The following is a 27,397-nucleotide window of genomic DNA, read 5'->3' as shown; positions in this document are numbered from 1 at the left end:
GTGAAAGCTAAATACTATCCGTAAAAGAAAAATTAGATTTGTACCCATTCATATATTATTCGTACTAAATAAATGCATTTCAAGATCACATACGTTTTTGATTTCTCAAATTGGACAATCTAATAATCAAATTGATATAAGCACGGGTAAAATTGACCTACAAATGGTTATTTTACACAAAACATTAGAAAATATTTGGGTAAAAATAATTCGTCATTCCTGACCTTTGAAAACCTGAAAAAGGGACAACCTCATTGGCTCATTTGTATAATTTATATTGGCTAAATTCTAAACCCAAAATGAAGATTCATGTTTGCCTCAGATTCCGTTTTCCCATTAATTTATCTAAGATTGTTCAAATTTTATACTTTAAGCTAAAATGTTTAACAAATGTGACTAATAGTTTATAGTAAATAAAATGCTTAAAATATATAAAAAAAAAAATTAGGAGTGTAAATGAAAGTTCAATTCATCACAACTAAACGTGGTTCAAAAGACAAGTTATCAGCTACAAATCAATAATAATCCTTGATGAGTGTAGATAGTAATAATAGTCTAGTACCCGGGCAACACGCCAGAACCAAGTGGACCTGTTAATATAAGCTCATCTCCATACTTCTGTGTTATCTCACGTAACTTGTTTCTAGACCTTTTAGCAGCATTATACTTGATCTGAGCCTTTTCAAACAATTGTTGCGCTTCAATGCTTTGTATTTGTTTCTCGTTCATCGCTTCCTTGAGTGATTCTAGTGATTCTTGTAGTGCCATTAGGTCTTGGCTTAATGGGTAATCTCCAAACTTTAGCTCCTTAACCATATCTAGTCTCTTCTCTATCCATGACAGATTGAATCCAACCACTTTGAGTCCACCGAGCTGCTTTTCAAGTTTTGTTATCTGTTCTTCCACGAGTTCTTCTATGGATGTTTCCAAAATGCCTTTGATGAAAGAGTACAGTTCTTTCAATATTTCGGGCCAGAATGCTCCTGAGCCAATTTGATCCCATTTAAAAGCGTTGGGGTAATGCAGCTCAAAATCCTGTAATAGCTTTTTTTCTGCCACTCCAACAGCATTCCCTCTATACATGCCTTCAGTTTCGTTGGAGTCTCTAACGGAGGCAGGCTCTTGATCAACTACATGGTCTGTAGTGTGGCATGGCGATGACTCATTTTGAGAAACCGAACTGCTTAAGGCAATCACTTCATTTGGAAACTTCTCTTTTTCCTGATCATTGATGCTATTAGCCTCGGTTTCATTATCATCCAACCTACCATTTCCATGATCAGAAATATTTTCCCCATCATCTGCAATTGAGTTTAATATGTTTTCAGAATAGAGCTAAACGAAATGGCCAGGATGGATGGATGGATGGCTGGCTAATGGGTCATTAAGGGCTGGGCCAAGTGGTCCCACAAATTTTCTTCCAAATGTTAAAGAAGGTTCTGTAACAAACTTGTATGTCAATTATGGTTCCAAAGTTATATAATGGCCAAATATATCTTTGCATGATAAGTCCAGAGATTATTCTTTCGAGGCCATTTGTTTGACAGCTTAAACTAGACCCTACTTTCAGTTAACTTTGACATCAAAGGGTTCAGGAGGCTGTACACGTTAAAATTACACTTTTGGCAACTTTCAACCCCTTCGACCTTAAGCTATATATAATGTTTTTGTTTGAGCCATTAGAGATAATACATATTAACATAACTTGAATCAATCAAGTCATAAGCAAAGAGTCAAAATTTCCATCTCAAAATAAGAATCAACCACATGATGCCATTACAAGTTAAGGTAGTTTTTCAGATTACATACCATTTATGATCTCAGGAACGTTGACGAATTGAAGATCATCCATGGGATCTTTTGTAGATAAATTCATCAAGGCGCGCTTTAATGCATGGATCATCATTTTTCCAATCTGTAGAACATATGAGGACGTTATATACCAGACATATGACAACCTGTTTAACCAGTCCATTAGAGGATTATAAGAGCCAAAGGTTGCCTGCCAAGCTCGAAGCTACCAAAAGATAGATCCTTGGCTCGACACCTATTGTTATTCTAGTCTTCCTACAGACTCAATAGACATGGTTCATATTAATCTATAATCGAATAAATTATATAAAAGAATTCAGACCGGACTTGTTAACATTTGCCATGTTTCTTGACAAGCCAAGCAGTCTACTCAAATGTCAAAACATGCTGGCTTGTTTTCTTTGCAACCTAAACAATCTATAAATCATGTGAAGTTTTGAATATTCTACATTTTGCATTTGTTGCTTGGCCTTATGATTGTTGGGAAGCATACGGAGTTCTTTTTGTAACAGGATGCATGATTCAAGACTTTCGGGTGAGAGAAAATTGAGTTCAACCTTCGTACACGACTGCAAGGAAGAAACGTTATCAGCTAACATATTAGTAATACTTATTTTGAATTTTTTATCTTGGAAAAAAGAATGGATTTATGATCTCTATTTGACCTTCAAGTTTCTAACTTGGTACGGACACCCAGCTGGTATCAGAACTGCATCACCCAGCTTTTGTTTGAAAGACCATGGTCCGATTCCTAGTCAGCATAAAAAATCATGATCAATAAGCATGTATCTACATGACCATCAATCAGCAAGATACCAATTAACGCATACCAAATTCCTCTTTGAGTTTTCTTTTATGCTCCATGTTCAGGTAAAAGCTGTTGTCATGTATTGGGAAAAAATCCTGCAGTATCACAATAATATCAAGTGGAAGGAAACTACAAGAACTCTATCATGTAACATGCTGTCAGCTGTTACCAAAAAGAACATCATGTATCACAATAAAAAAAATGGTCCTGGCAGTTGGTAATTGGGTCAAAAAGGGTAGTTCTAGCTCTGTTCGGATTGACACGAAACATCGTTTGTCCAAGTTTTAAGTTTTTTTTCTTTTAGAAGTGGTTAAGCATGTCCAATATGAATATATGATTATTAAATGGTCGACAGGAGACCAATGGTTATTAATAGGATTTAAAATAAATAAATATATGATGATAAAAGTTGAATCATGAATGACAGGACTTTGAGTACGAAGGCTTTGGCTTTGGACCTTTTTAACGTGTTTTCTTTTAATCTAATCCTTTTATTAATCCGTTTGATTCATTAGTGATGAAACATAATGTGCGTCAAGGCATAAACAAGTAAATGGGTCTAAATTGCCACCTATAACTAGAAAACTGAAAATGAATGTGGTATGCGCTCTTGGTACCAAGAGCGTACATGGGACCAGAGGGTTCCCACCCATTTACCCTTAACTTTTGGAAAGTTATAAATTACCTTTTCATCTGAGGGACAATCAGCAAGCTTAAATTCTGCTGAGTGATTCCAAAGATATTTCTTTAGTTTAGTTATATCTTGCCTCCGAAAGACGTCCCACACAGCACCTCCCACCATCGAGTTACCTTCCTCGGATGTTGAATCTCCATCTTGGTCATCATGCTTTCTTTTCCCTGTCTTTTTCTTGTTGAGCTTTGCGCATATATGGAGAGCAGATTTAGTATGTGTCAGTACATTCACCTGCAATATTTGTAAAAGCATGTTATGGGAATGAAATATTTTTATTTAACTAATAGCAACCTAATCTGTATTTGGAGTCACGCCCAAATCTTAAGGAATAAACTGTTCAAATGGGTGAGTCAAAGGTTGCTTTTAGGAGACTGGTCAATTGAGTGTAAAGTTGCAGCAGGTGTATATTTGATGCATATAGCCTACAATATCATCTTATTTTGAAACTGGATTATTAATGGAAAGTATGATTGTGTCAATGCATTTAACACGGTTATTATTCACATTTGTAAAGAATTTAAATTTGAAAGCTTGGACAAAAATGGTTTCAAGTCAACTCAATTCACCTGCATTAAAAAAAATACGGGTTTTGACTTGTTACCCAACCTGCTCATTTAGCCACCCCATTTTGGAAGAAAACTTACAGTATCAGACTTATCATAGTGAAGCTTAGTAACAGAGTCTCCAGATTTCAACTCTTCTTCCACTCCGTATGCCACTTCCATCCTTGGACCCATGTCTAGTTCCGGGGACACATCAGGCAACTTAGAAGCCACATTCAAGTAACCATTGTACGGGTGCGTGTATTCTTTGAAGGGCAAACAGCTTATAAATTCAGCAAAATGCCGTGGCCATTTTCCTTGAGATAAGCAAGGCGGTTGCCAATTTTCCAACTTCAGAAGCCTAGGACCTTCTTCCCTATCAAATCCACCTTCTGAGTATCTTCTAAGGAATTCGTGAAGATAAATGTACACCTACATTTTAAGAGAATGATAGTTTCATATCATCTGTTTCTTGAAAGTGAAAATATGTTTACAAATGAACTAAGACAAAAGGATTTATTACAAGATGGAAAATATAATCAAATCTGGTAACAAGGGTACCACGCCTATATGGCTATATAATAAACACAAGACTACTGTACTGACCTTTTTTCCATTCAAGCAGTCAACTGTATTCACTTTATATGCACGTGGATGATTACTGCCTTTTGGAATATCACTAAAAGCCCGCTGCAAAACCATGGGCTCCCAACTTAGCCCCGAGGATGTCGAAAGCACATCACTGATTATAATGGGCTCACCTTTTGACCAATGCCACTGGAAATGCTTCAGATCTTGATCTTGAATGTCTTCTGCACTTGAAGAATCCAAATAATTTGTATTTGATTTTTCTTGCATATCATCTTTAGAAGAATTACAGTACAAACAGCCCTTCGTAGAAGTTCCGGGAATATCATCACTTTCAATCCTTTCATACATTCCTTGTGCTTTCTTTAACATTTCTTCAACATCGTCAACAAGCATAATATGTTTCAGCTCAAGCGTCCCACTATCACAACCACCGAGATCTTTGGGTGGGCAGGGAATGCTACCATCTGTCCTGCGTTTCCACTGAAGGTGACCATCACACAATTCGTGAAAACATACAATGCATATGTCGTAGCCACACGTACAACTTCCACAGAAGCCAAAGAAATATGCTCCACAGTTGTCACTGCAGAAAAGATAGCTTTTAAAATTTGTAAATAATTACTACATACAAAGACTAATCATATGATGATATCATTTCATGATGTCTACCAAGTTATGTCATCATCTACTTCTAACTGTTCATTCTGCAACTTCACATCCGATAGAGATGATCCTGCGAAATGAGATAAATACAGGCAAACAAATACTCGTAGTATGGTTGTCATTTGAAGTACTAATGAACAAAAGATTGACCCATACTGAACTTATGCAACAAACAATTCGCTCTAACCTTTAATCTTGGCCTCCATTTCATTATCGATCTGGAATTCTTCGTTTAGACTTTTCAAAAGGGGAAAAACTTTTTGGAGTAGTTGTTTTGAGTATTGAACTTTATCAGAATCGGAGCAAGAATACCCCTGCATAACCTGCAATAACTTACATATTATCAGTTTACCGTTGATTATACTAAATAAGAATGTTAAAGAGTATGCTGCAAAAACCAACTTCAGGTGAAAATCCATGCAAGCATGTGTTGCAATTGCAGTTATTGCAACAAACAGGACAGGCCTGAACAAACTCCTCCTCGGAAACATTAGGGTACCTAGTTCAAATATTTTATATTGTATCAAACTTGTACAAGCAATTAATATGAACTGATAAAACATACATGTAAAATCATACAACTCTGCAAGACTATTATACCTGGAATAATTATTTACCAACATGTCAACCTACTCGATAACATGGAATCCAACTCAAAGAATCACTGGTATACTTGTTGCACTTCATTAATGTTTAAAGTTTAATGATATCGTTTTAACTATTACGAAACATCTGTTGAAAACTTATCAAAGAAAGGTGATTTGTATATGAAAATAGTTTACTTATAGTTCTATCGCGTGTGTCAAAAGTATTTTCTCAAAGTGTAGAACCTAAACTTTATACATTGTAAGTATGTAAATTGCAGATTTGTCCAAATCGTGTAACGTTTACTCAAAAGATAGTTTCTCAAAAGATAGTTAGCCGGTTACCAATTATTTTTGGTTAATTTAAACCCGTAAATTAGCGTCCCAAAAGGTAGGAAACTATGCACAAATGTTCATTGTATATAGCAACAACCAGATTCAGCCGGTTTATTACACGAATTCGGACAATAAACAAGTTACATACTTACAACGGAAAAATTTTAAGTTGGTTACACACACATCGCGTATAGTTTCTTAAACTTTGGTGCCACAACCCTAAGAAACGTAAAAATAACAATGTACAAGCTAAAATGCCAAATGTACAAACTATAAAGCATGATAATAAGCTTAAACATTACTTAGGCTACAAATACGAAATAGGTCATGTGGGTGAGTTTTCATCCAAGCTGGATGTGAATAATACCATATTCACTTTTCCCCATATACGAGGAACATAAATATATGGGGAAAGTGAATATGGCGTCGTTGCACATCTAGCTTACATGAACAACCACTCAAATGCTATTGTTTAAATATATTTTACAAAAGGGGAAGCGAAGGTGAGTTTGTCTCACATCTAACTTGGGTGAAAAACCTCTCACATCTTGATTTTATATTTCATAAATCTCATGGGGTCTAATCATTTATTCATCATTCAAAAAATAGAATGGGAGTAGTTTTTCACCTAAATTGGGTGTGAAACAACATCACATTCACTTTTCCCTTTACCAAATACACATGTCAGTTTTGTGTTTGGTTTTTAAAACATTAAAGAAACATGTGAACGGTTTTTCATCCAGCTTGATGTAACACAACACAATATTCACTTTGCCAAATATATATTTGACTTTAAAGTTGCTCTTTTTATGTATACATCAACTTTTTTCGTTTGATGTATCTTTCAAAAAAAAAACATCCCTTACCTAATGAAGAGGCGACCAAATACATAAAATAAGAAACTTTTATCATATGGTACATATGTCATATAATAGCAAAACGTAAATTTATGATACTTTTGCAAACAGTTTTCCATAAATAGTACTAGACCTTCAACATCTTGTTCAAAGCTCACAACTTTATGAAAAAAAAAAAATCACAAAAAGTTAAATTTTACTACTACCATTTAGTCATGCAGTCGACACAATATCGATTCGACCCACATTTCTCGCAGTCGATCACACCATCTTTACCCTTGTTATCACCACACTGATGGCAACATTTCTGATCTTCTTCAACTCCATTTTCATCCTACCAAACAAAAAAAAAAAAAGAAGCAAGCAACTTTAAACAAACCAACAACAAAAAAAAACTTCTAAAAACAGCTTATTGTTAACTTACTTTCACAGTCTTTTGTCTTGTTTTTCTTGTTTTTTTAAATACTTGTTTTTTCCTTGGCATTGTTTAGATTGTTTCTTGATCTGGATTTTTAGATTTTGGTTTCTTGTTAATTTTTAAACAAACTTTATTATTTTTTTGGTCTTAGAGTGAGAATCTATGTTTTATGTTTTACAGGGAGGTAGGTATATACAGTATATTTCATATACATGTTGATGTTGGGTAATGTGTAGAAGGGGAGGGGGGATAAAATCAATTTTGTGATCGGCAAAACTTTATTTTTTTAAAAATAAAAAGAAATTGACAACATTATTGTAAAGGTATTTTATTTAATACGATTTTATAAAGCATTTTGTTTTTTTTTTTTTTTTATGAAAAAAAAGTTATTTGAGCTATCAAAAATATTCTTATTTTTTATTCACTAATTTAAACATCTGTACCTAATATACCTATAAGCCACTCATTTTTTTTTCTATTCTCAAATCTCAACCAATCATTTTTTTCCTCCCATCTATAAATCATTTTATTCCTCTAATTCATTCAAAATATTTTATTTCAAAAACCGTATATCGATAAATTATAAAAATTGTATGAATATTCTCAAAATTTCATGCTCTTTCATTAAAGATGTCATTCGATATATTTTCGACGAATTTTTAAATCCGATAGTGGAGCCCGTACGACTAAGGCATTTAGCTATCATACTCTATGACTTGACCTATCACCCACACCATTTTACCGTCGCAACGCACGGACATTATCTCTCGTAACAGAAAATGTGTCCTCCTAAAACATCAATTTAAGAATCTTTCTAAATAAAATCATATAATTAAATTAATGGATTATAAATGTCATATAAGCAAATAATTAAAAAGATTATTAGGTTGATTAATTAAAAAAATATATTATTTTTTCCTTTTAGAAATATTAATGATTTTATTTATTGTTGACATATTAATGAGTCTAAATCTACTGTTAAAAAAATTGAGAGAGCACAACCTATTAAATAAAGTTATAATTTTAGTTTACACAAAAGTAAAAGAGTATCATTATAAACTACGACCATATTTGAATTATGAAGTATTGTTATAAGCCATAAGACTTAGAATAATATTTTTACTTGTTATATGTTTCAAATTGACTAATGATTATCTGATTTTAATTAAATTAATTAGAAAAACTATTTTTTTTAAGTTCTGTTGACTAGTTTAACCATTAGATTAAAATTAAAGACCAATATTCAGAAGTTCAAATATAATCTTTATATTTCTTGTCAAAACTAAAAGACTACTTTTATTGTACTCGTAACAAAATTAACATTATACTTTTATTGGGAAAAAGCATTAGTTGTTTTTATTTATCTATAACAATTTGGCCTTACTAAAATTATACTATTATTTTCATCAACGGTGAATCAACCCTACTAAAGTTATAATCGATATTATTTGTGGGTCACTTTGTTACTCGTTTTGTTTGTTTTAAACCTTTTTTTAAAATACTTTATCTTGTTCAATAGAGTTGATAATATGTAAAATAAATAGATATAACAATATCTTGTCACCTCAAGACCAACAAGTTAACCAAAAAAGTAATGCTCAACTACCAATGATTATAATAAAAGAGAATTGATTTTAGTAACATGTTACAGAGTATTTGATTATTTTACCATATGTGCATTTAATAATTATAATATTTGTATATTGTGATAAGAATAGTAAAAGAAATTGTACAAATATCACTCGAAAGTGTGTTTTTATAATCACCCTTATTTCTATCTCCCAAAAAGGATTATCTCATAACGACATTAATAACATAAAATGTAACATCTTTTTTTCATTGGTTTTGGGCATTTTTTTTCTTCTACACTTCTATCCCTTACTTTTAATATTTATCAAATGTATATTTACATAAAATTGTATAAACTTGTTTAAACCCATATCAAAATTTGCAAATATTTATCACTACAAACACAATGTTAAGTAGAATAAAGAAAAAAAAAATTCTTTTAATTTTAAGTAAAATAGAGACCGTAAAAAGATTTCAAAAGGAAAATTGTAAGAGTTATAATTATTAACAAAAAAAATAAAAAATAAAAAGGTTGGTGAATCTGAATCTTGAGAATGGTACAAATAAAGTTAAAAAAGGTAATGTGTGACTTGCTAAGAAGCAAAAAGAAAGGTACCAGTAAAGTTAAAAAAGTAATGTGTGTACCAGTAAATAGTAATAGTCTGTGATTTGAACAGAAGGGTAAAAATGATAATTTAGAAAATTGATTATTTTTTCGAATAAAAAATGACTAATCTTCTTTTCAAATCATCTTAAATTACTTTACAACAAAAAGAAAATAATGTGTGAATGCTATTCTTTTTATTTTATTTTTTCCTAAATTCATCTTATGATTTTATCAAATGCATCACCTTATTGAGAAGATGGACGAAGAAGATATATACTTATTATTTTCTTTCTCCTATAAATATTATTAATACCACATAATTTAATAAATTTAAAATATTATCTGCTTATAGTATAAACTAGTAAATTTCGGTCCCGCATTACGGGCTTCGATTCTCGTATTGAAATTATTGCGTGAATTTGGCGTATTTGTCTTGAACATTAAATCGCTAAATTAAAAATTATTATGTCATTAATAGGCTTATTAACTATATATTTATTATATAAGTGTAAAACCATATGAGCTTCTTTATGTGAGTTGTTAGGTTTCAATTATTTGGATTACGATTAGTATTGATAATAGGGATAATGGCATACGAATTTAACTACCTATGACAAAATGGTTATGTAATGTAGTGATCTATTCGAGTGGCTATGTGATATATGCACATATATTTTTTGGGCTATGTGATGTATGTTACCGGGTATTGCAAGTTGTAACAGGTAATTTGGTAATACTTTAAGGGATAATAACGTATGTAACCACATATGGCAAAATGGTTATGTAATGTATCCGGCAAACATACACTCCGGTCATCTTCTCCGCTGAGTTTTCCGGCAGCACCATTCTTGAATACGTGTTAAACCAATACATTTGCATATAAACTCAAAATCGGGAGTTAGCAGCAACCCAAAAATATATAAACTCAATTTCAGATCCGAAATCAAAATTCAATTGCAATTCAACCATACAAATCAACCCAAAATCCAACTAATGCATTCCATATAAACTCAATTCAATATATAAAATTATATATATCAATAGAAATTATAGAAGATAAACATGAAAGGAAGAAACTCAACAACCAACACTCGCAACCACCATAATACCGTTATCCCGGTGACACAATCTCCGGCAACACCATTTCCGACGAGTTGCCATATTTTCCGGCGAAGCGTTTGACGGTTAATTTTTTGCTAGGAGTTGTGCGGAAGTCATTTCTGAGTAGATTGACACCGGTTTCAAGTATTAATTCGAAGTAATATGTGAGAAATCGTGAGTTTTAGTTTTCCAACTAGTGTCTACAAGTCAATGCAGGTCAACGAGTGTGGTGACCGATAACCTTTACATTATACATATATAGATTTTTATGATTATATATATATGGGCTAATGACGTACGAATGTAACCACATTTGACAAAATGGCTATGTAATGTAGTGTGGTGACTGATAACCTTTACAATAGGTAATACGATACATCACATAACCCAAAAAATGAAGGATCTTACATCACATAGTCACCCGAGTAGGTCACTACATTACATAATCATGTTGTCATAGGTAGTTACATTCATATGCCATTATCTCTTGGTAATATGTCACTATATATGTTAGCTAAATACCCTGACATATGAAATAGATATTTATCTAAAGTCAATACCAAACAATTCTAAAAGATTATAATAACAAGTACATATATTTTATTTACCGGTAGATTTGTAAAAAGAAAAACCAAAAATAAAAAATGAAAGAAAAAAAAAGTTGAATGAAAGTTTCAATATATAAGTTGAAAAGATCAAAGGAGAAAAGTGTGAAAAAGCCGAATAGTGATATATAATGATATGGGATGTAATATATTGGTTGGAAACCAAAAAAAAATAAAATTGTACAACAAATGAAATACCCCGTAATTTAAAATCCGAACGGGATGCAATATGGCAAAATCCTAATCGTATGAGTGTAACGTGGACGAATGGTAACTCGCCACACTATTAATCATATTTTTGATGCTCAATACAAAATATTGTTTTTATGATAATATAAAACACATATTACTTTTATCTTTAATGACAAAAATATAAGTTAGCATTTTTTTAAAAAGATGTGAGTTACTTATGAATATTATTTAGAGGCCTAACTTACATTGTTTCAACTAGGCTCGCATTAATAAGTTCTTTACTGAATAAATCCTCGATTTAAACTTTTTATTAGAATTCCTATCACCCAGAATCACTTAGGCCCAAAAAGTTATTGAGTTAGCTAGTAGCTAATGGATTCAAGTTTTCATGTTTCCGGCCCACTTATTAATAATCAAGTTAAAAACATGATTAATTAATACATATATCTGGTCCATAATATATGTACCGGGAAGAAAGAACATGAACGGTGGTTTGGGGGTTATCCAAACCTTGAAATTAACTCCCCGCCAATTCCAACCACCAATCAAATCATCATTAAACAACAACAACACTAGTACTAATAATAATACTAATAATAATAATACTGATAAAGAAATCAGAGTATGCACAAGCAAAACATGTCGGAGACAAGGCTCACAGGATGTTTTACAAGTCCTCACCGGCATTTCTCCACCTAATATTTCCGTCAATTCTTGTGGTTGTTTAGGCCGGTGTGGGTCCGGACCAAACCTCGTTGTTCTGCCATCAGCAACGTTTGTTAATCATTGCGCCACCGCGTCTCGTGCTGCTGACGTCATGGCTGTCGTTAGCGGGTATGATGACGTGGGGATGTTTAAAAAGAGTTTGGAAGCGCTATCTGTTAGAAAGAAAGCAGAAATTGAGATGGAGAGTGGTGATTTTGTTACTGCTGATCTTTTGTTAACTCAGGTTAGTTAATTAATTATTTAGTTAGAAGTTTTTAATTTTATTGATGGATGATTTGTTATACAGATGTTGATAATCAATTTTGTATCTAAAGCCCAGTTAGCCTTGCAGATTATCATTCTTATACAGTAGTTAGTTATTAAGGGTGCGTTTGGTTGTAAAAACTGTTTTTTAGTTTTTCTATTTTTCTAGAAAATTAAAGGGGTTTTTGTTTTCTAGAAAACAAATAAAAATTTTGAAAACGCGTTCTAATTAGAAAACTAGAAAACATGTTAGAGATGTGAGGGGAGGGGGTGGAATCAAATGGAAAATAGAAAACAAGAAAAATGTATTTTCAAGTTTTCTATGGAAAAATGAAAAACCTTGTTTTCTGTTTTCTTAGAAAACATTTTTAGAAAACTATAATTAGAACGCGTTTTCTGTTTTTCATGTTTTCTTGGAAAACAAAAATGGAAAACAAGGGGTGTTTTCTACAACCAAACGCCCCCTAAGTTTTTCTAATAACTTTGATGGATTACTTTCACTTCAAAATGAGTCCATTTTACATCAAAAGAAAATTCGTAAGTTGTGAGATATGGAATCATCTTATTTTGAGAATGAAAATCATTGATTCCTCGATATTAATCAAAGATTGATGAGCCTGTAATTGACATAAACCATATGAGCAGGTGATTGTGAAATCTAAGCTAAATGTGATGTAGCGTTGTCCTGTTTTCTACTAACGATCTATCCTGTTTATATTTTGGTTCAAGGATATTGATTTCTCTATATCGAAATTGAATTATAGAGCTTACATAACATCATTATGTTGAATTTTTTTTTCTTCAACGGATAATTGACGTTTAACTGTGTGAAATCAGAAATCTTTTCGCAAATCTTTTGGTAGTCTGATAAAGACAGCTCTGTTATGACTGCAGGCGATAGATCTTAATCCGGTTGGTGGAATTCACTACATCTATAAAGACAGGTTCGTAATGCTTATTATCATTATAGTTATCCAAACTTGGTCAAACTAATATAGAGGAATCAGTACTTAACAACAACATTATTGGATCTTTATCTTATAGTCCAGTCTATCAAAATATAGTTCTTACCTCTACACATGATGCCCTGTATTATCTTTGATGTTACTGAGTTTGACTAAGTAATTATATTAGCTTTCTGTTTCTTATCTAACAGGAGGTCTGATCCAGGTCTGTTACACGGTTGGCTATGAAGCAGACAGTTGCTGCTCTTGCAGATGCCGTAGAAGCTTCTACTCTTGCTCCCAAGTATCCTGAGGTGACATGCATAAACTCATTCTAAATTTAAGTTTGTATACCTTAAATATTGCAATTTTAAGTTGACGTTATACTGCTTATCTGCTACATGTATATCAAATTTCTTTATTTTGAGCTTAAAATGGAATTGTATATCTGTGGTTACCTATATGATGCGTAATTATTGGTGTATTATCACTTTCAAATTTCAGTGGAATTGACACTTTAATTTTGCAGGCTTACATATGCAAGGGAGATGCTTTAATGGCTATGGAACAGTATGACGCAGCTGGAGATTCTTATTCAATGGCTTTAGAGTTGGATCCTTCAATCCGCCGTTCCAAATCATTCAAGGTAAATCAAAGTTTCACCGGATTTCTTTTACAGGTGGCAAATTGGGTGGATCTGGTGAGCGATTAACGGGTAAAAACAAGTACATTTCGTACGTCCAAAGCTAATTCGGGTTGGCTTGACCCGAAATACTTTGATTTCACCAGATGGCCTCTTAACACTCTCTTACACTTTATCGTGGTGTTAGCTAGTAGCTACCTTAAATACATCCTATTAATAGGTATGAATGATGCAAAGTGTTGATGGTATGATTTACTACGTATAAGAAAATATAGTTATTCAATTTGTTTCATAAGGTAATAAGTGGGTCAGCGAAACACATATTTGTAACCCATTTACTTGATGGGCAAAATTACTGATACGCTGACAAGGGCCTGGATTGGCCATTTTACATGAGAACGGGTTTGGATTTTGATCCATCAGTCGCCTGTCAGTTATTACTGAATGGTAGTTTTTATTAGTACAATTTGAACATGACATGAATATTTCGTTCTAGGCTCGGATTGCAATGCTTCAGGAGAAACTAGCTACTACAAATTATTGATTAATGATGCATTGGTGGACCAATGAAGATTAATATGTAAGTTTATTTCATTCTTTTTCATCAATGGTAGATATTGAATTAGTTTAGCAAAAAAAATTTGCACTACATATATCACTTGTGATCTTTTACCATTAATCACTGTCAATTTGTCATTTCTTGCTGGTTGCAAGAAAATTGTGAAGATTAATGTGTTAACCACAGAAAGTGATAATTATGGCTCCATATTTCATCTATAGATATGTCTATTATGATAAAGGGTTTGATTGATTGATTGAGAGAGAATATATTCATGTTGGTTTTGACAAAGACGAGTATTGGCAATAATATGATGGTTCAAACGGATTGGGTAACATGGCAAAATGGATGAACATTTTGTAACTATCAAAATGGATCGTGCTAGGTTAGATACTTAGATTGAACCAATGTTTTTTATTCAATATATATCCTGCAAGAGATGAATATAATACAAGATTCCTTTACAAGTCATTTAATGAGTTTTGTCACATCTAGTCTAGTCTATACTATCTTCTTTTAGTAGTTATTATCTCTGTCGTATAGGTTTAAATTTTAAAGATATATCTACATGCACATACGATGTAACATTAGGATATGGAGTTAATAGCTGAGTTCGGGGAAATAATACCAACATGGAGCCTGGCTCTTCTGGTTGATATCCACTCTTGTTCCAAAAACTTGTAAGTCGACTTTCCAGTAAATAGATAAAATATAATGAGCTATTTCATATATAGCAAGAGAATTCACAGAATTCTGGTTCCAGTTTAGATTTATCGGTCAAATCTTGTTCCTCTTGCTTTCTTTCGGAAGAAGCTATGCATGTAAATTAATTGAGAGTATCTATCTATGTTCGATCATTACTTCTTATAATTGTAAAGGTGGATTAGGGACCTTGTCAATAGGGGTCGTCAATCCCTTCGTCCACACCGTCGATGGTCGACCCTATTGACAACAACCTCTTCCACCTTGTCGACGTCGTGTGTTGTCGTTGGGTGGAAGAGTGTGGACGAGAGAGGTGGCGTGAGGGTGCGACCATTCAACCGTAAATTTGTTGGGTTTTTTTTTTCAAATCAAACTGCTTTTTTTTTCCCTCAATACTACATTATATAAACCACCACTTATTCAATACAATTCAAACACATCTTTCACATATTTCTCTACAGTTTATACATTAACAATTACCAAAATACACTTTCAAACACCCAAATGGATCCCTTTTCTGGTATTCAAACAAACAGCCAGGTATGACGTCGTTGGAGGTAAAAATCACGTTGGAGTTACATATGCTTAACGACAATAAACACATAACGGATGTGAGGGCCCACATAAACACTGGGAAGTCGGCGTTTATGGCCAAAATTGAAGCTCGTTGACAGAGGCGGATGTAGGATTTTGATATACAGGGGGCGCGATTACAAAGGTTGTACACGAATGCGATAAAGTTAGGCATGCCCGGTTGTGAGATTTTGATGCCTAGAACGAAATGTTTTGAAAATGCTCCGATTAAATTATGTTAGAACAACACATTTACATTTTTAGAGGTTTACAACCATATTAAGCTAGCTAGGTCATCCTTAGATTGATTTCTCATTATATAAATTAATTTTAGCTTTAGCTGATAACTTCGAATGATAAATTCGATATAAAAAAGGTACATATAATGATGTTTTTGTTTGTTTTTCAAGTAATTTGTCATCGAATGTTTTTCTATACTTTTAATTACGGTTGTCGTTAATATTTTATTTAGAGCGACAACTTTTGTTTAGATATTTTTTTTGAATTAACACTATTTAAACTTCAAAATATAATAAAAAGTTACTTATGAAATGAATACTTATATTATTATATATTTGAAATATAGTTAAGGTTTTAACTAGAATGCTTATTTTTATTAAATAGGATAAATTTAAAAAGTTTCTTTAGCAAAATGATATAGATTGACTATATAAGTCAGTTTTATTACCTTTTGTCATTTGAGAAAGAGACATAAACTAGTAAATAGTAAATGATATATTTAGGGGGTGTTTGATTCATGGTATTCTTAAGAATTTCATGGAATTGGAATCTAAATTCCTTCCTTTACATTGTTGGTTGGACAAAATGTTGGAATTGGAATTTAAAACTTTCCTTCCAATTCCTTGAAATGCAGAATTCAGAAATCCTTCAACATATCCATGAAAAGTTTCAACAATGGAATTCAAAAATTTTGACAAAAAAGCCCCAAAGAAAAATACAAACCTAAACCTCCTTTGTACGTTACTTCTGCTGCAGCCATCTTGTTCATTGTTGTACCCCACACCGCTGTCGACCACCGCCACAACCTCCCTGCAGGGCGCCTAGATAGCTACCACTTATGATTGGAACGGCATTGCAGCCACCACTTTCGAGTAGCCACCCAACCACCGATCTTGTTGTGCCGCCGTCAGCCACCAACCTTCGTACTGCCATGACAGCCACTGTCTACCGCCATGGCAGCTACCGCCGATGCTTAAAAATTTAGAACCACCGCAGTCCACCAACCTTGTTTTTGTGCTATATTTTCCATATATCTTGATTAATAGATTTCAATTGATTTTGAAAGTTAAAATAGAAGAATAAGAGTAAAAATTTTGGGTAGAAACTAGAAAGACATTGATGATGGTGATGTTATTGTGTGAAAAAGAAAGAATATAAGAAATTGAATGAATATTGATTATTAAAAGTGACGATGGAGATGTTAAAAGAACATTAATTACTTTGATTTGGGGATAAGGAAATGACGACCATATATCTCTTTACGGTTTTTATATATTTATTATTATTATAATTTTTTAATTATATATAAGGTTTATAAATATAAATATGTGTTGTATATATAAATGTAATAAAGGTTAGTTTCGTCAATTGCCGTATTTTACGTTCACATTCTTTAAATTGAATTCCATTGAATTCTGTCAACCAAACACATTACATATTTTAAAACTTTCAAATTTCAATTCTCTTAAATTTCAAATCCTTTGACAAATTCCAACTCCTTTAAAAACATTATGTGAATCAAACTGACCCTTATAATTCAATTGAGGTCATTGAATAAACATATTAAAAAAGTTAAAGGGTAAACTTATAACTCTAAACAAATAATGAAGGGTTTTAATGAAATAATAACAAAAGAGGTGGGGTCAAATATATTGTCATCATCATCTCCAACTCTCTGTTGTTCTCTCAAACATAAAACAGAGCCTCCATCAACATACATATTTGGTAATTGTAACAACCAACAACTTATAAATTACTTACCAAAACACAATTCCAAGTCTTGACCATTGAAAACCTTTAAAACCGAGGGCACTAAAAAATTAAATGGGGGCAAACTTAACAACTAATGGGTTTTGAAGATAAACAATACACTAACAAACAAAAATTTCAACCAATAGGGGGCATTAACCCCCCGCTAATTATATACTACATCCGCCCCTGCTCGTCGAGCAAATCCGAACAACCGCAACCCCCAGTACGTCTGAAGGTCAAGTGGTTGTCACTAAGTCGTTCTAACAACTTGCTTTTGCCGAGACCACATTAAAGACCACGCTCTAGCATGCGATGTTTTGGCAAGGCATTGACGAGCCGTGTAACGATGGTGGACGACCAACAGGCCACGTGACTGTCCCGGGGGAGGAACACGCAACTCCTGGCGACGAGAAGACGGATTCTCTAGAATACCAGGATTACATCCACTGCAATCCGCAATAATGGAGACAGTGACTTCGACTCTACCGATTTGCAATTTGGGCGACATTAATAGTATTAATCTATATGTATTGTCTTTATATATATATATATATATATATATATATATAATAGGGGATGGTAATATAAGACCGTTGGGGAACACTCACATACTAATTTTTTAAACTATAAATATTATGGGGCCCAAGTATTTATTCATTAAACAAGAAATAATATAATATTAGTATATGAGGGGTTCTACACCTAAGCTTAGGTGTCGGACAACCTTATATTTCCCTTTCCCATATATATATATATAATATTGTATTATGTGTTTTTATGAATAAAAGTGTGGATTTCTAATAATAATTTTATTTACTTTTTGGTAAATATAAAATAGGATTAAAGAAAAGTTAGTAAAAATAGTGAGGATGAGGTGTTATTGGTAACGTGTGTGAAAGAGATATTTTAGGAAAGAGAAAAACTGATGTGCGAGTGAGGGAAAAAAAAAAAAAAAAGTGAGAAATAACCCCTGTTGGAAGAGTAACTAAAGAGGGTTTTGAAAGTTTTAATTTTCATTTTTAAGTATTCGAGGAATATTCGTGTAATAGTGAAATGATATTGATGTGAATGAAGATATTCACATTTGAACCCAAGATAGTTTGACCGTACGATATCTATCCAGAAACTAACATTTTCAAATAGATAAAATTCAGCAAATCATTAACCACCACAAACTATAAGGGGAAAGTTCTTGACAATCGACTAATTGACCATTTGTACGTTCGTCCTGCCTAGGTTATACAAACATTGAAAACCGATTACGTGTTGGATTATGCTTAATTTCATAACTTTAAAATTTTGAATTTAAAAATATACTTTAAATATCTGTTTTTTTTAATTATTAATTTAAACATCTTCAAATATGCTTATAAATTTATAATATTCTTAACAAAATGATTTACCTTATAGATACATTAATCATGAAATAACTACATCTCCTTATGCATCAATTAATTTTACACTCATGACCATACTAGCATCCACACCGTCACCGTCACCACCACCGCCATCGCTGTCACCCGCTGCCACCATACCGCCACCACTACCACTATACCAACGCATCGTACGGACATATGTCTATTAAATTATAAAAGTTGTTATTTGTAGCTAGTAAGGATATAAATACGACTCGATAAGTATATATAATATATGGTGGGTGTGTATATACATCTCTATTACTATATGGTATGTTATGAGCGGAACTAAAGGGGGCAAAGATGACCAATGTCCCTTCAAAATTTAAATTTTGTCATGATTTTTTTAATTTTGCATTAATTTTTAAACTTTTTCTATAGGTTTTAACATTTTGTCCTTTTCTGAATTTATTTTACATAGATTTTTTAATTTGTTCTTTTTTGGATTTTTTTTTCCATACCACCTCTGTAGTATATATTTTGTAACCATTTGTTTGTAATATACATGTAAATGTAGCATTCTTTTAAAGGGTTAACAAGTATGTTCTACCATGACATAATTTTCACAGAAAGAAAAATTTTATATTCAAACATGTGATTTTTAAAGAGGAGGGGGAGGTTGTGATAGGAAAACATAGTAGCATTTTGGTTTTTTTCCTTCTTTTAAATCTAGTTCTCTTTTTACAATTAAATGATAACACGTTAACTCAATCTTCCATGAAACTTCTAATTAGAATGTTGAAAATTTCCAAAACCTTGGGTTCTTGTTTACGTACTTTTAATTTCAATTTCAAATTTCAGGTTCAAAAGAATACGATTTTAATTTGAAGAACGTGCCTTTTGAAAATTAGGCCTTACCAACTAATTGCAATTTCTTGATAGTCTAATCTTTAAGTTCTTTTAATTCGTACATATGAATTTTACTATTATAGTGATTACTAAAATAAAATTGAAAAAAATTGTTGAAAACTTTTATAAACTATAACTCAGTATGTTGTAATATGTATGAAAAATGAAGCTTAAGCTTTATATTATGAACTTCAATCTTCAAAACCTTTCAACAATAATACACAAATTGTTAATGCATATGATGTTTACCTTAATTTCATGATGTACTTTCCATTATAGCTCAGTGGTTGAACACCAGCTTTACAAGCTAGAGGTCTCGAGTTCGAGACATGGGAAAGACATTTGAAGGATTTTCACAATAAAATTCTCTAGTGAAGCAGGGTTTTATCTTAATTAAATGTCCCGCCTTCGGGCGGTTTAGTTAGGAGTTTCTCCTCCTACTAGGTATTGAGGGTGATGGGACCTTCTTACGCGGATCTAGTTAAGACAACGTAAGCTAGATCTCCTATTGCGAGCAAATGATCCACACATCTAAAATTTTTTTTTGAAAAAACTACATATATAACTTATGATGTTGGGTTTTGTATAGAAAGTAGTATGTTGAAAAAATATATACATTCTACACACAATTTGATATTTTCCAACTTTGTATTGAGTTTTGATTAGTATAACATGTATCTAAAGGTCAACTATATCGTTACGTACAATTTTCCATTATCTATATATACTGAATGCATTTCAAACCATGCATGATACAAAACATGGCAACAAAATTGTTCACTTTCAACATGCAAATATCCATTTTTACTATCCTATTTCTTTTGCTCTCTACCAAATCTTTTGCAACTTCAAATTCCATCACAGACAACTTCATTCAATGTCTAAACCGCCGATCAAACCCTTCTTTTCCGATCAACGGAACACTCTACACTCCGGGCAACTCATCTTTCCCAACCGTCTTACAAACTTACATCCGAAACCTTAGATTTAACGAATCCACAATTCGAAAACCAATCCTTATCATAACGGCTACACATGTTTCACACATCCAAGCCGCCGTTGTTTGTGGCAAAGCAAATCGGTTGCTAATGAAAACTAGAAGTGGTGGCCATGATTATGAAGGGCTTTCCTATGCAACAAACACTAATGAACCCTTTTTCGTTGTTGATATGTTTAATATAAGGTCCATAAATGTGAATATTGACCAAGAAACCGCTTGGGTCCAAGCTGGTGCCACACTTGGTGAAGTTTACTATCGAATAGCTGAAAAAAGTAACACCCATGGATTTCCTGCCGGGGTTTGTCCTACGGTTGGAGTTGGGGGACACTTTAGTGGTGGCGGATATGGAAACTTAATGAGAAAATATGGTTTGTCTGTTGATAACATTGTTGATGCACAATTAGTTGATGTTAATGGCAAGCTTTTGAATCGAAAAACCATGGGTGAAGATTTGTTTTGGGCTATTACTGGTGGTGGTGGTATTAGTTTTGGTGTTGTTCTTGCCTACAAGATCAAACTTGTCCGGGTGCCACAAGTTGTTACAGTTTTTAACATAGAAAGAACATCGGAACAAAACCTTACTAATATCGCTCACAAGTGGACTCAAGTTGCAGATAAGCTTGATGACGACATTTTTCTCCGAATGAGATTTAGTGCTATGAACAACACGAATGGTGAGAAGACCATTCGTGCTGTGTTTCCAACGTTGTACTTAGGAAACTCAACGAATCTTGTTACAATCTTGGATAGAGATTTCCCGGAATTAGGGTTACAAAAGTCGGATTGTATTGAAATGAGTTGGATCGAGTCTGTGCTTTTCTACACAGACTTCCCCATTGGTACCCCAACCACCACTCTTTTAAGCCGTACACCTCAAAGGCTTAACCCATTCAAAATTAAATCCGACTACGTGAAAAAACCTATTTCTAAACAAGGGTTTGAGTTCATATTTGAAAAGATGAAAGAACTTGAAAACCAAATGTTAGCTTTCAACCCATATGGTGGAAGAATGGGCGAAATTTCTGAATTCGCAAAGCCTTTCCCACATCGAGCAGGGAACATAGCAAAGATTCAATATGAAACGAACTGGGATGAACTTGGCGTTGAAGCCGAAACTCGATTCTTAAACTTCACAAGGATTATGTATGATTACATGACTCCGTTTGTGTCTATGAACCCTAGAGAAGCATTTTTAAATTATAGGGATTTGGATATCGGTTTCAATACTCATGGAAAGAATGCTTATGTTGAAGGGATGGTTTATGGGCACAAATATTTCAAAGAGACTAATTACAAAAGGTTAACAAGAGTCAAGACCAGAGTTGACCCTGATAATTTCTTTAGGAATGAACAAAGTATCCCAACTTTGTCATCTTAAAGGAATTACACTTTCTTGAGTGTAATTAATAGGGAATGGATTGGATTACATATAGTTCGCTGTTATTTAATTTTATTCTTATTCTTAAGTTTTGACTTGTAGCTTATGCAGTCAAAATTATGTAAAAGTTTGATGAATTTTGATTTTATGGTGTCTGTAAAATACATATGTAATAAAGATTTGATGATCTTGATTCATTTAATTTAAGCTAGTATTATGTCTTTTTTTTGGTAAAGAGATACCTCGATGTATATATCATCCGAACCACATTAATTAGTTCATACATATGACATACCATGATTCCATGCATGAATATGTAAACTAGCCAAAGAGCACAATATGGTCTCAAATTTGTTCAGCCGATCTTGTTGTATAAGTAAACAAAATCTAGCTAGCATTCTTTTCCTCCCAAATAAAATAAGAGGAGGCAGCCAAGACAAGGTTTCCAATCACACTTTCAGCTGAATGTTGCTTAGCATTCGCCAGAGCCAATCGGTGTAATCCAAGCAATGATGTCCTCACATTTTGTGGAAACTTGTTGCATATCAGCAAGAGCTTTTACCATAGACCAAAGAACTACATAGAAAATACACATTCAAAAAACAAATGATGATGCGAATGTGGCCCTTGTTTATGTCAAAACAAACCAATCCCATAAGATGCATGCATACACACTAAAGATGAATTTTGATAATTTTTGGTTACTGATTTGTTATGGATGTTTAAGTTGTGAACGATTTAGCAAATAAACCAATTCATCGGGTAAAGTATTTGTGTTCTAACTTTCGGTTAGTTGTAATAAACCTTTTCATATGATAGCTAGGTTAAACACAAAAATTAAAGTGCTAACAAGAGGATGTTATACAGTAATTATTATGCCTCCATATATTATCTACAGATTTGTGTAATTATGATATGGTTTGATTGATACTCGTATATTGTGACAGAAAAAAATGATAATTAAACAGATTAGATTAGAAAACGTATGCTAAATCTTCTGATGTTGAATCACGACACGAAATTTCAAGCGAAATTCACCTATAGAAAAACCGATCGGATAAAAAGACAAATGGATAACATTTTGTGACAATCAAAATGGGCTGTGATAGGTTAGGTTGATCTACTTTTGAACTACTTGTTTTTATTTGATTTAACTGCTAGAGATATAATAATGCAAGTTGATTTCTTCATAACTTAGTTAATGAGTATTGTCACATCTAGTCTAGTATATATAGTGGATAATGATTCCTTAAAAGGTAAAGTTTGACAACGTTGGATTGAAATCAAAGGTCAAGACTCAAAAAGTCAACGTTAGATTGAAATCAGAGATCAAGACTTAAAAAATCAAATTTAAATCTTGACCTTTAATTTTATTCTAAAAGTTAGAGATCCCTCCAACTTTACTCATGAATTTATACAATTTTAAAAGATCCTTATCCATATATAGTGTCAGTCACTTTTTTTAGTCATTATCTCTGATGTCTAGGTTTAAATTTTAAAGAGAGATCTACATGTGCATAGGTTGAAATTAAAGCATTAGGATATGTCCCGTATAGCCGAGTCCATGAAAATGATACCAACATAAAGCCTTGCCGTTCTTGTTGATATCCACTCTTGTTCCAAGAACTTATATATCGCTTTACTGTAAAAAAATTAAAATATTACAAGCTAATTAGTTTTAGATATCGAAAAAAAATCACAAAAATCTGGTTTCAGTTTAGAGTTATTGTCCAAGAGTCCAAGACTCCAAGCCATGATGAAAGTATGGTTTGGATTCGTTTGACTTTCTTTCAAAAGAAGTTTTATGCATGTGAATGAATAAAGGGATAATGGCACCAAAGTATAACCAACTATGACCAAAAGGTTAAGTAATGTAATATTAATTACTCGACTAACTATGTAGTGTAACCACTTTTGTTTTTCGGGTTATGTAATGTAAGCAACCGGCTACTTCAAGTTTCCACCCGGTTAAGCCAAAAATAAAGTTTTGGATAATGGCACCAGAGTGTAACAAACTAGGGGTGTTCATCAAACCGTCAAACCGTAAAAACCGGACCAATCCAGGATGTATGGATTGGTTTGGTCAGATTGAGTTACTAAAGTCTGGTCTGACAATTCAAATTTTGAAAAACCGGGTTCATCGGTTCGGTTACAGTTTCAACAAAGAAAAAACTGCCATAAACCGGACCGGACCAAAGGTATATATGTATATGACTTTTGATGATATCTAGCCATTAATAAAAGGAATCATATACATATACATGTATTTTTACGATAATGTGTTGATACTACAATGGATATAATATACATTATGTAAATATTTTGTTTCGACCTTGTATGTTTTTAAATAAATTAAACTTTCTCATGTATATTAAATGATGTGGAATCTATATGAAAATATTATATGATCGAATGTCTTTTGATTGTTGACTCAAACATATAGTATGTTTTATTAGTTTCATAAATGTTCTAATTTTAAGTGTTTGTTATGACTCTTTGTCACAAATATACACAAAGATTATATGGAAATAGAAGAAAGGGAAATAAGAATTTAAAACCGTCAAACCGACCAAACCAGATCGGCTCACATGGTCTGGTTTGGTCTGGTTCGGTTTGACAACATAGTTGGTCTGACTTGGTTTAATGTATATTAAAACCGGGAATACCGGTTTGGTTTGAGATTTTGTCAAAACCGGACCAAACCGGTCCGTGAACACCCCTATAACAAACTATGACCAAAAGGTTATGTAATGTAGTGGATTACTAGACTAGCTATGTAGTGTAACCACATTTGTAATTCTACTAACAAAAATAAAGTTATAAAATTATTCATTTCTTTTGCTTCTTTTATCTTCTTCATTTCACTATACGGACTATGCAACACAACCCAAAATGAGAATTTAAACTCAAATATATTAACCCACCCGATTCAACATATCATCATCAATCAATATATCTTTTTTTATCTATCGCTATATATTCATCATATGCAACACGAACTAGCTATGTTGCCGGAATATGATGTTGTTCTTCACTATTGACGGAATCTGGTGTTGTTCTTCACTGTTGCCATTCACCATTTACTCGATAAATATCCATCTATTAATCTAGCATTTTACACATAAATTTGATCTCTCAAAAAAACCCACAAATATATATATTCAAACTCAAACTGATAGAAAAGAGAGATCGCTTATTGCCGGAATCTTCAAAATCAAAACCGCTGCCACCATCCAGATCTTTCAACCCTCAAAACCCATTCACGAATCCCAATAATATTCGAAACTATTGCAACAATTGAGAGAGAGAAAGAATGAGAGGAAGGGAGCTAGGGAGAGAGAGAGAGAGAGTAAGAGAAAGAAATGGAATTTTTGTATGCTACTCTGTGTGAGTATATCTATATAGGTGATTAGGTTATAGGTAACGGTGGTAATGGTGGCTGAAGGGTGATGGTTGTGGCCGGGGGTGAAAGAGAAAGAAGAAAGATATAAAAAGAAGAGGTAACTAACATAATACAGCGGATATATATATGAGACCCTTATTGTGAGAACTCATATTGGAACACATGTTTTTTTTTTATTATTTTATTTTTATTTTTTTTGTCATTGGCATGTCAAATGTTGTAAAAACATATGTTGTAGAAATTTTTTTTTTCAAAACCTTATATATAGCCGTTGTCACATGTGAACAAAAAACGTGAACAAATTCATTAATAAGTTCATAAAAGGCTAATTTAAAGGTTTCTTGAAAAAGTTTCTTCTACAACATATATTTTTATAGAGAAAAGTGAGTATGGAGCTGTTATGCACCCAACTTGGGTGAAAAACCCCTCACATACCAATATTTTAATATTTTGAATAAATGTTTGGCCCCCATGAATTTTATGGTTTGACAAAAAGGTATGTGAGGGGTTTTTCACCCAACTTAGGTGCCTAACAGCCTCATATTCCCTTCTCCCATTTTTATATCATTTCACATGTGAATGAACAAAAAAAACATGTGAAAAAATATATAATTTAAGAGTTCTCATAGTTCTTACAAAAAAAATGGTTCTCAAAATAAAAGAAACTATATATATATGTGGGTGTGTGTGTGTGAGACACGTGGCCTTTTTTTTAATAAAAAAAGAATAAAAATAAAATTGGTAACCGACAACTTGTTTTTCATCCGGTTGCTTATATTACATAGCTCAAAACACAAAGGTGGTTACACTACATAGCTAGTCGGGTAGTTGGTTACATTACATAACCTTTTGGTCATATTTGGTTACACTCGTGTGCAGTTATCCCCCTTTTTTAATAAAAAAAGAATAAAATTGAAAGTGGTTGCCGACAACTTGTTTCTCATTCGGTTGTTTACATTACATAACCCAAAAAACAAAGGTGGTTATTAGAGCTGGCATATCGTGTCCGACACGACACGATAAGACACGAACACGATAGGGTTAAACACGAACACGACACGATAGCTAATCGTGTCAGTTTTTCCAAACACGAACACGACACGATTTTTAACAGGTTACACGATAAGGGACCTGTTAAGAGACCTGTTAAGGGACTTGTTAAAAGTTACACGATAAGGGACCTGTTAAGGGACCTGATAACGTATCTTATTGTGTTTTAACGTGTCTTATCGTGTCTTAACGTGTCTTATCGTGTCTTAACGTGTCCTTAACGTGTCTTTAACGGGTCTTTAACGTGTCTTAACATGTCCGTATATATACTACTTATCTTATCGTGTCTTATCGTGTTTTAACAGGTCCGGACCTGTTAAGACACGATAACTATTCGTGTCTTAACAGGTCCGGACCTGTTAAGACACGAAACACGTTAAGGCCAAACACGAAACACGAAAAAACCAGGTCGTTTCGTGTCGTGCTAACAGGTCCGTGAGAAATTGCCGGCTCTAGTGGTTATACTACATAGCTAGTCGAGTAGTTGATTACATTACATAACCTTTTGATCTTAGTTGGTTACAATCTGGTGTCATTATCC

The 27,397-nt window shown here is 33.0% G+C and overlaps 3 protein-coding genes across 5 annotated transcripts; 2 read left to right on the top strand and 1 right to left on the bottom strand.

Annotated features, from left to right (window-relative positions):
- Positions 1–444: 444 nt before the first annotated feature.
- Positions 445–7,374, bottom strand: LOC122600266 (lysine-specific demethylase JMJ25-like). Its single transcript, XM_043772962.1, has 13 exons — positions 7,312–7,374; positions 7,094–7,221; positions 5,513–5,609; positions 5,298–5,433; positions 5,117–5,180; positions 4,463–5,030; positions 3,959–4,288; positions 3,306–3,545; positions 2,643–2,715; positions 2,478–2,563; positions 2,262–2,381; positions 1,810–1,915; positions 445–1,301 (listed from the first exon to the last, which is right to left on the bottom strand). Exons 1-13 carry the CDS (start codon positions 7,369–7,371, stop codon positions 556–558), a joined length of 2,754 nt encoding a protein of 917 aa, XP_043628897.1. The 5' UTR covers positions 7,372–7,374; the 3' UTR covers positions 445–555.
- Positions 7,375–11,843: 4,469 nt separating this feature from the next.
- LOC122600268 lies at positions 11,844–15,351 on the top strand. 3 transcript variants are annotated; one of them, XM_043772964.1, is made up of 6 exons: positions 11,844–12,328; positions 13,243–13,292; positions 13,519–13,606; positions 13,822–13,938; positions 14,432–14,515; positions 15,086–15,351. In XM_043772964.1, exons 1-5 carry the CDS (start codon positions 11,861–11,863, stop codon positions 14,477–14,479), a joined length of 771 nt encoding a protein of 256 aa, XP_043628899.1. In that variant the 5' UTR covers positions 11,844–11,860; the 3' UTR covers positions 14,480–14,515; positions 15,086–15,351. The 3 variants fall into 3 exon arrangements, with proteins under 3 accessions (XP_043628899.1, XP_043628900.1, XP_043628898.1); XM_043772965.1 differs by having other exon boundaries at positions 15,038–15,351; XM_043772963.1 differs by lacking the exon at positions 15,086–15,351 and having other exon boundaries at positions 14,432–14,712.
- A 5,397-nt stretch (positions 15,352–20,748) lies between these two features.
- Positions 20,749–22,638, top strand: LOC122600656 (berberine bridge enzyme-like 8). Its single transcript, XM_043773408.1, has one exon. It carries the CDS (start codon positions 20,757–20,759, stop codon positions 22,401–22,403), a length of 1,647 nt encoding a protein of 548 aa, XP_043629343.1. The 5' UTR covers positions 20,749–20,756; the 3' UTR covers positions 22,404–22,638.
- Positions 22,639–27,397: the final 4,759 nt, after the last annotated feature.

The sequence above is a fragment of the Erigeron canadensis genome, chromosome 5 (genome assembly GCF_010389155.1).
Source record: "Erigeron canadensis isolate Cc75 chromosome 5, C_canadensis_v1, whole genome shotgun sequence".
In the NCBI taxonomy this organism is placed as follows: domain Eukaryota; kingdom Viridiplantae; phylum Streptophyta; class Magnoliopsida; order Asterales; family Asteraceae; genus Erigeron; species Erigeron canadensis.
This window is presented reverse-complemented; position numbering and strand designations above follow the sequence as displayed.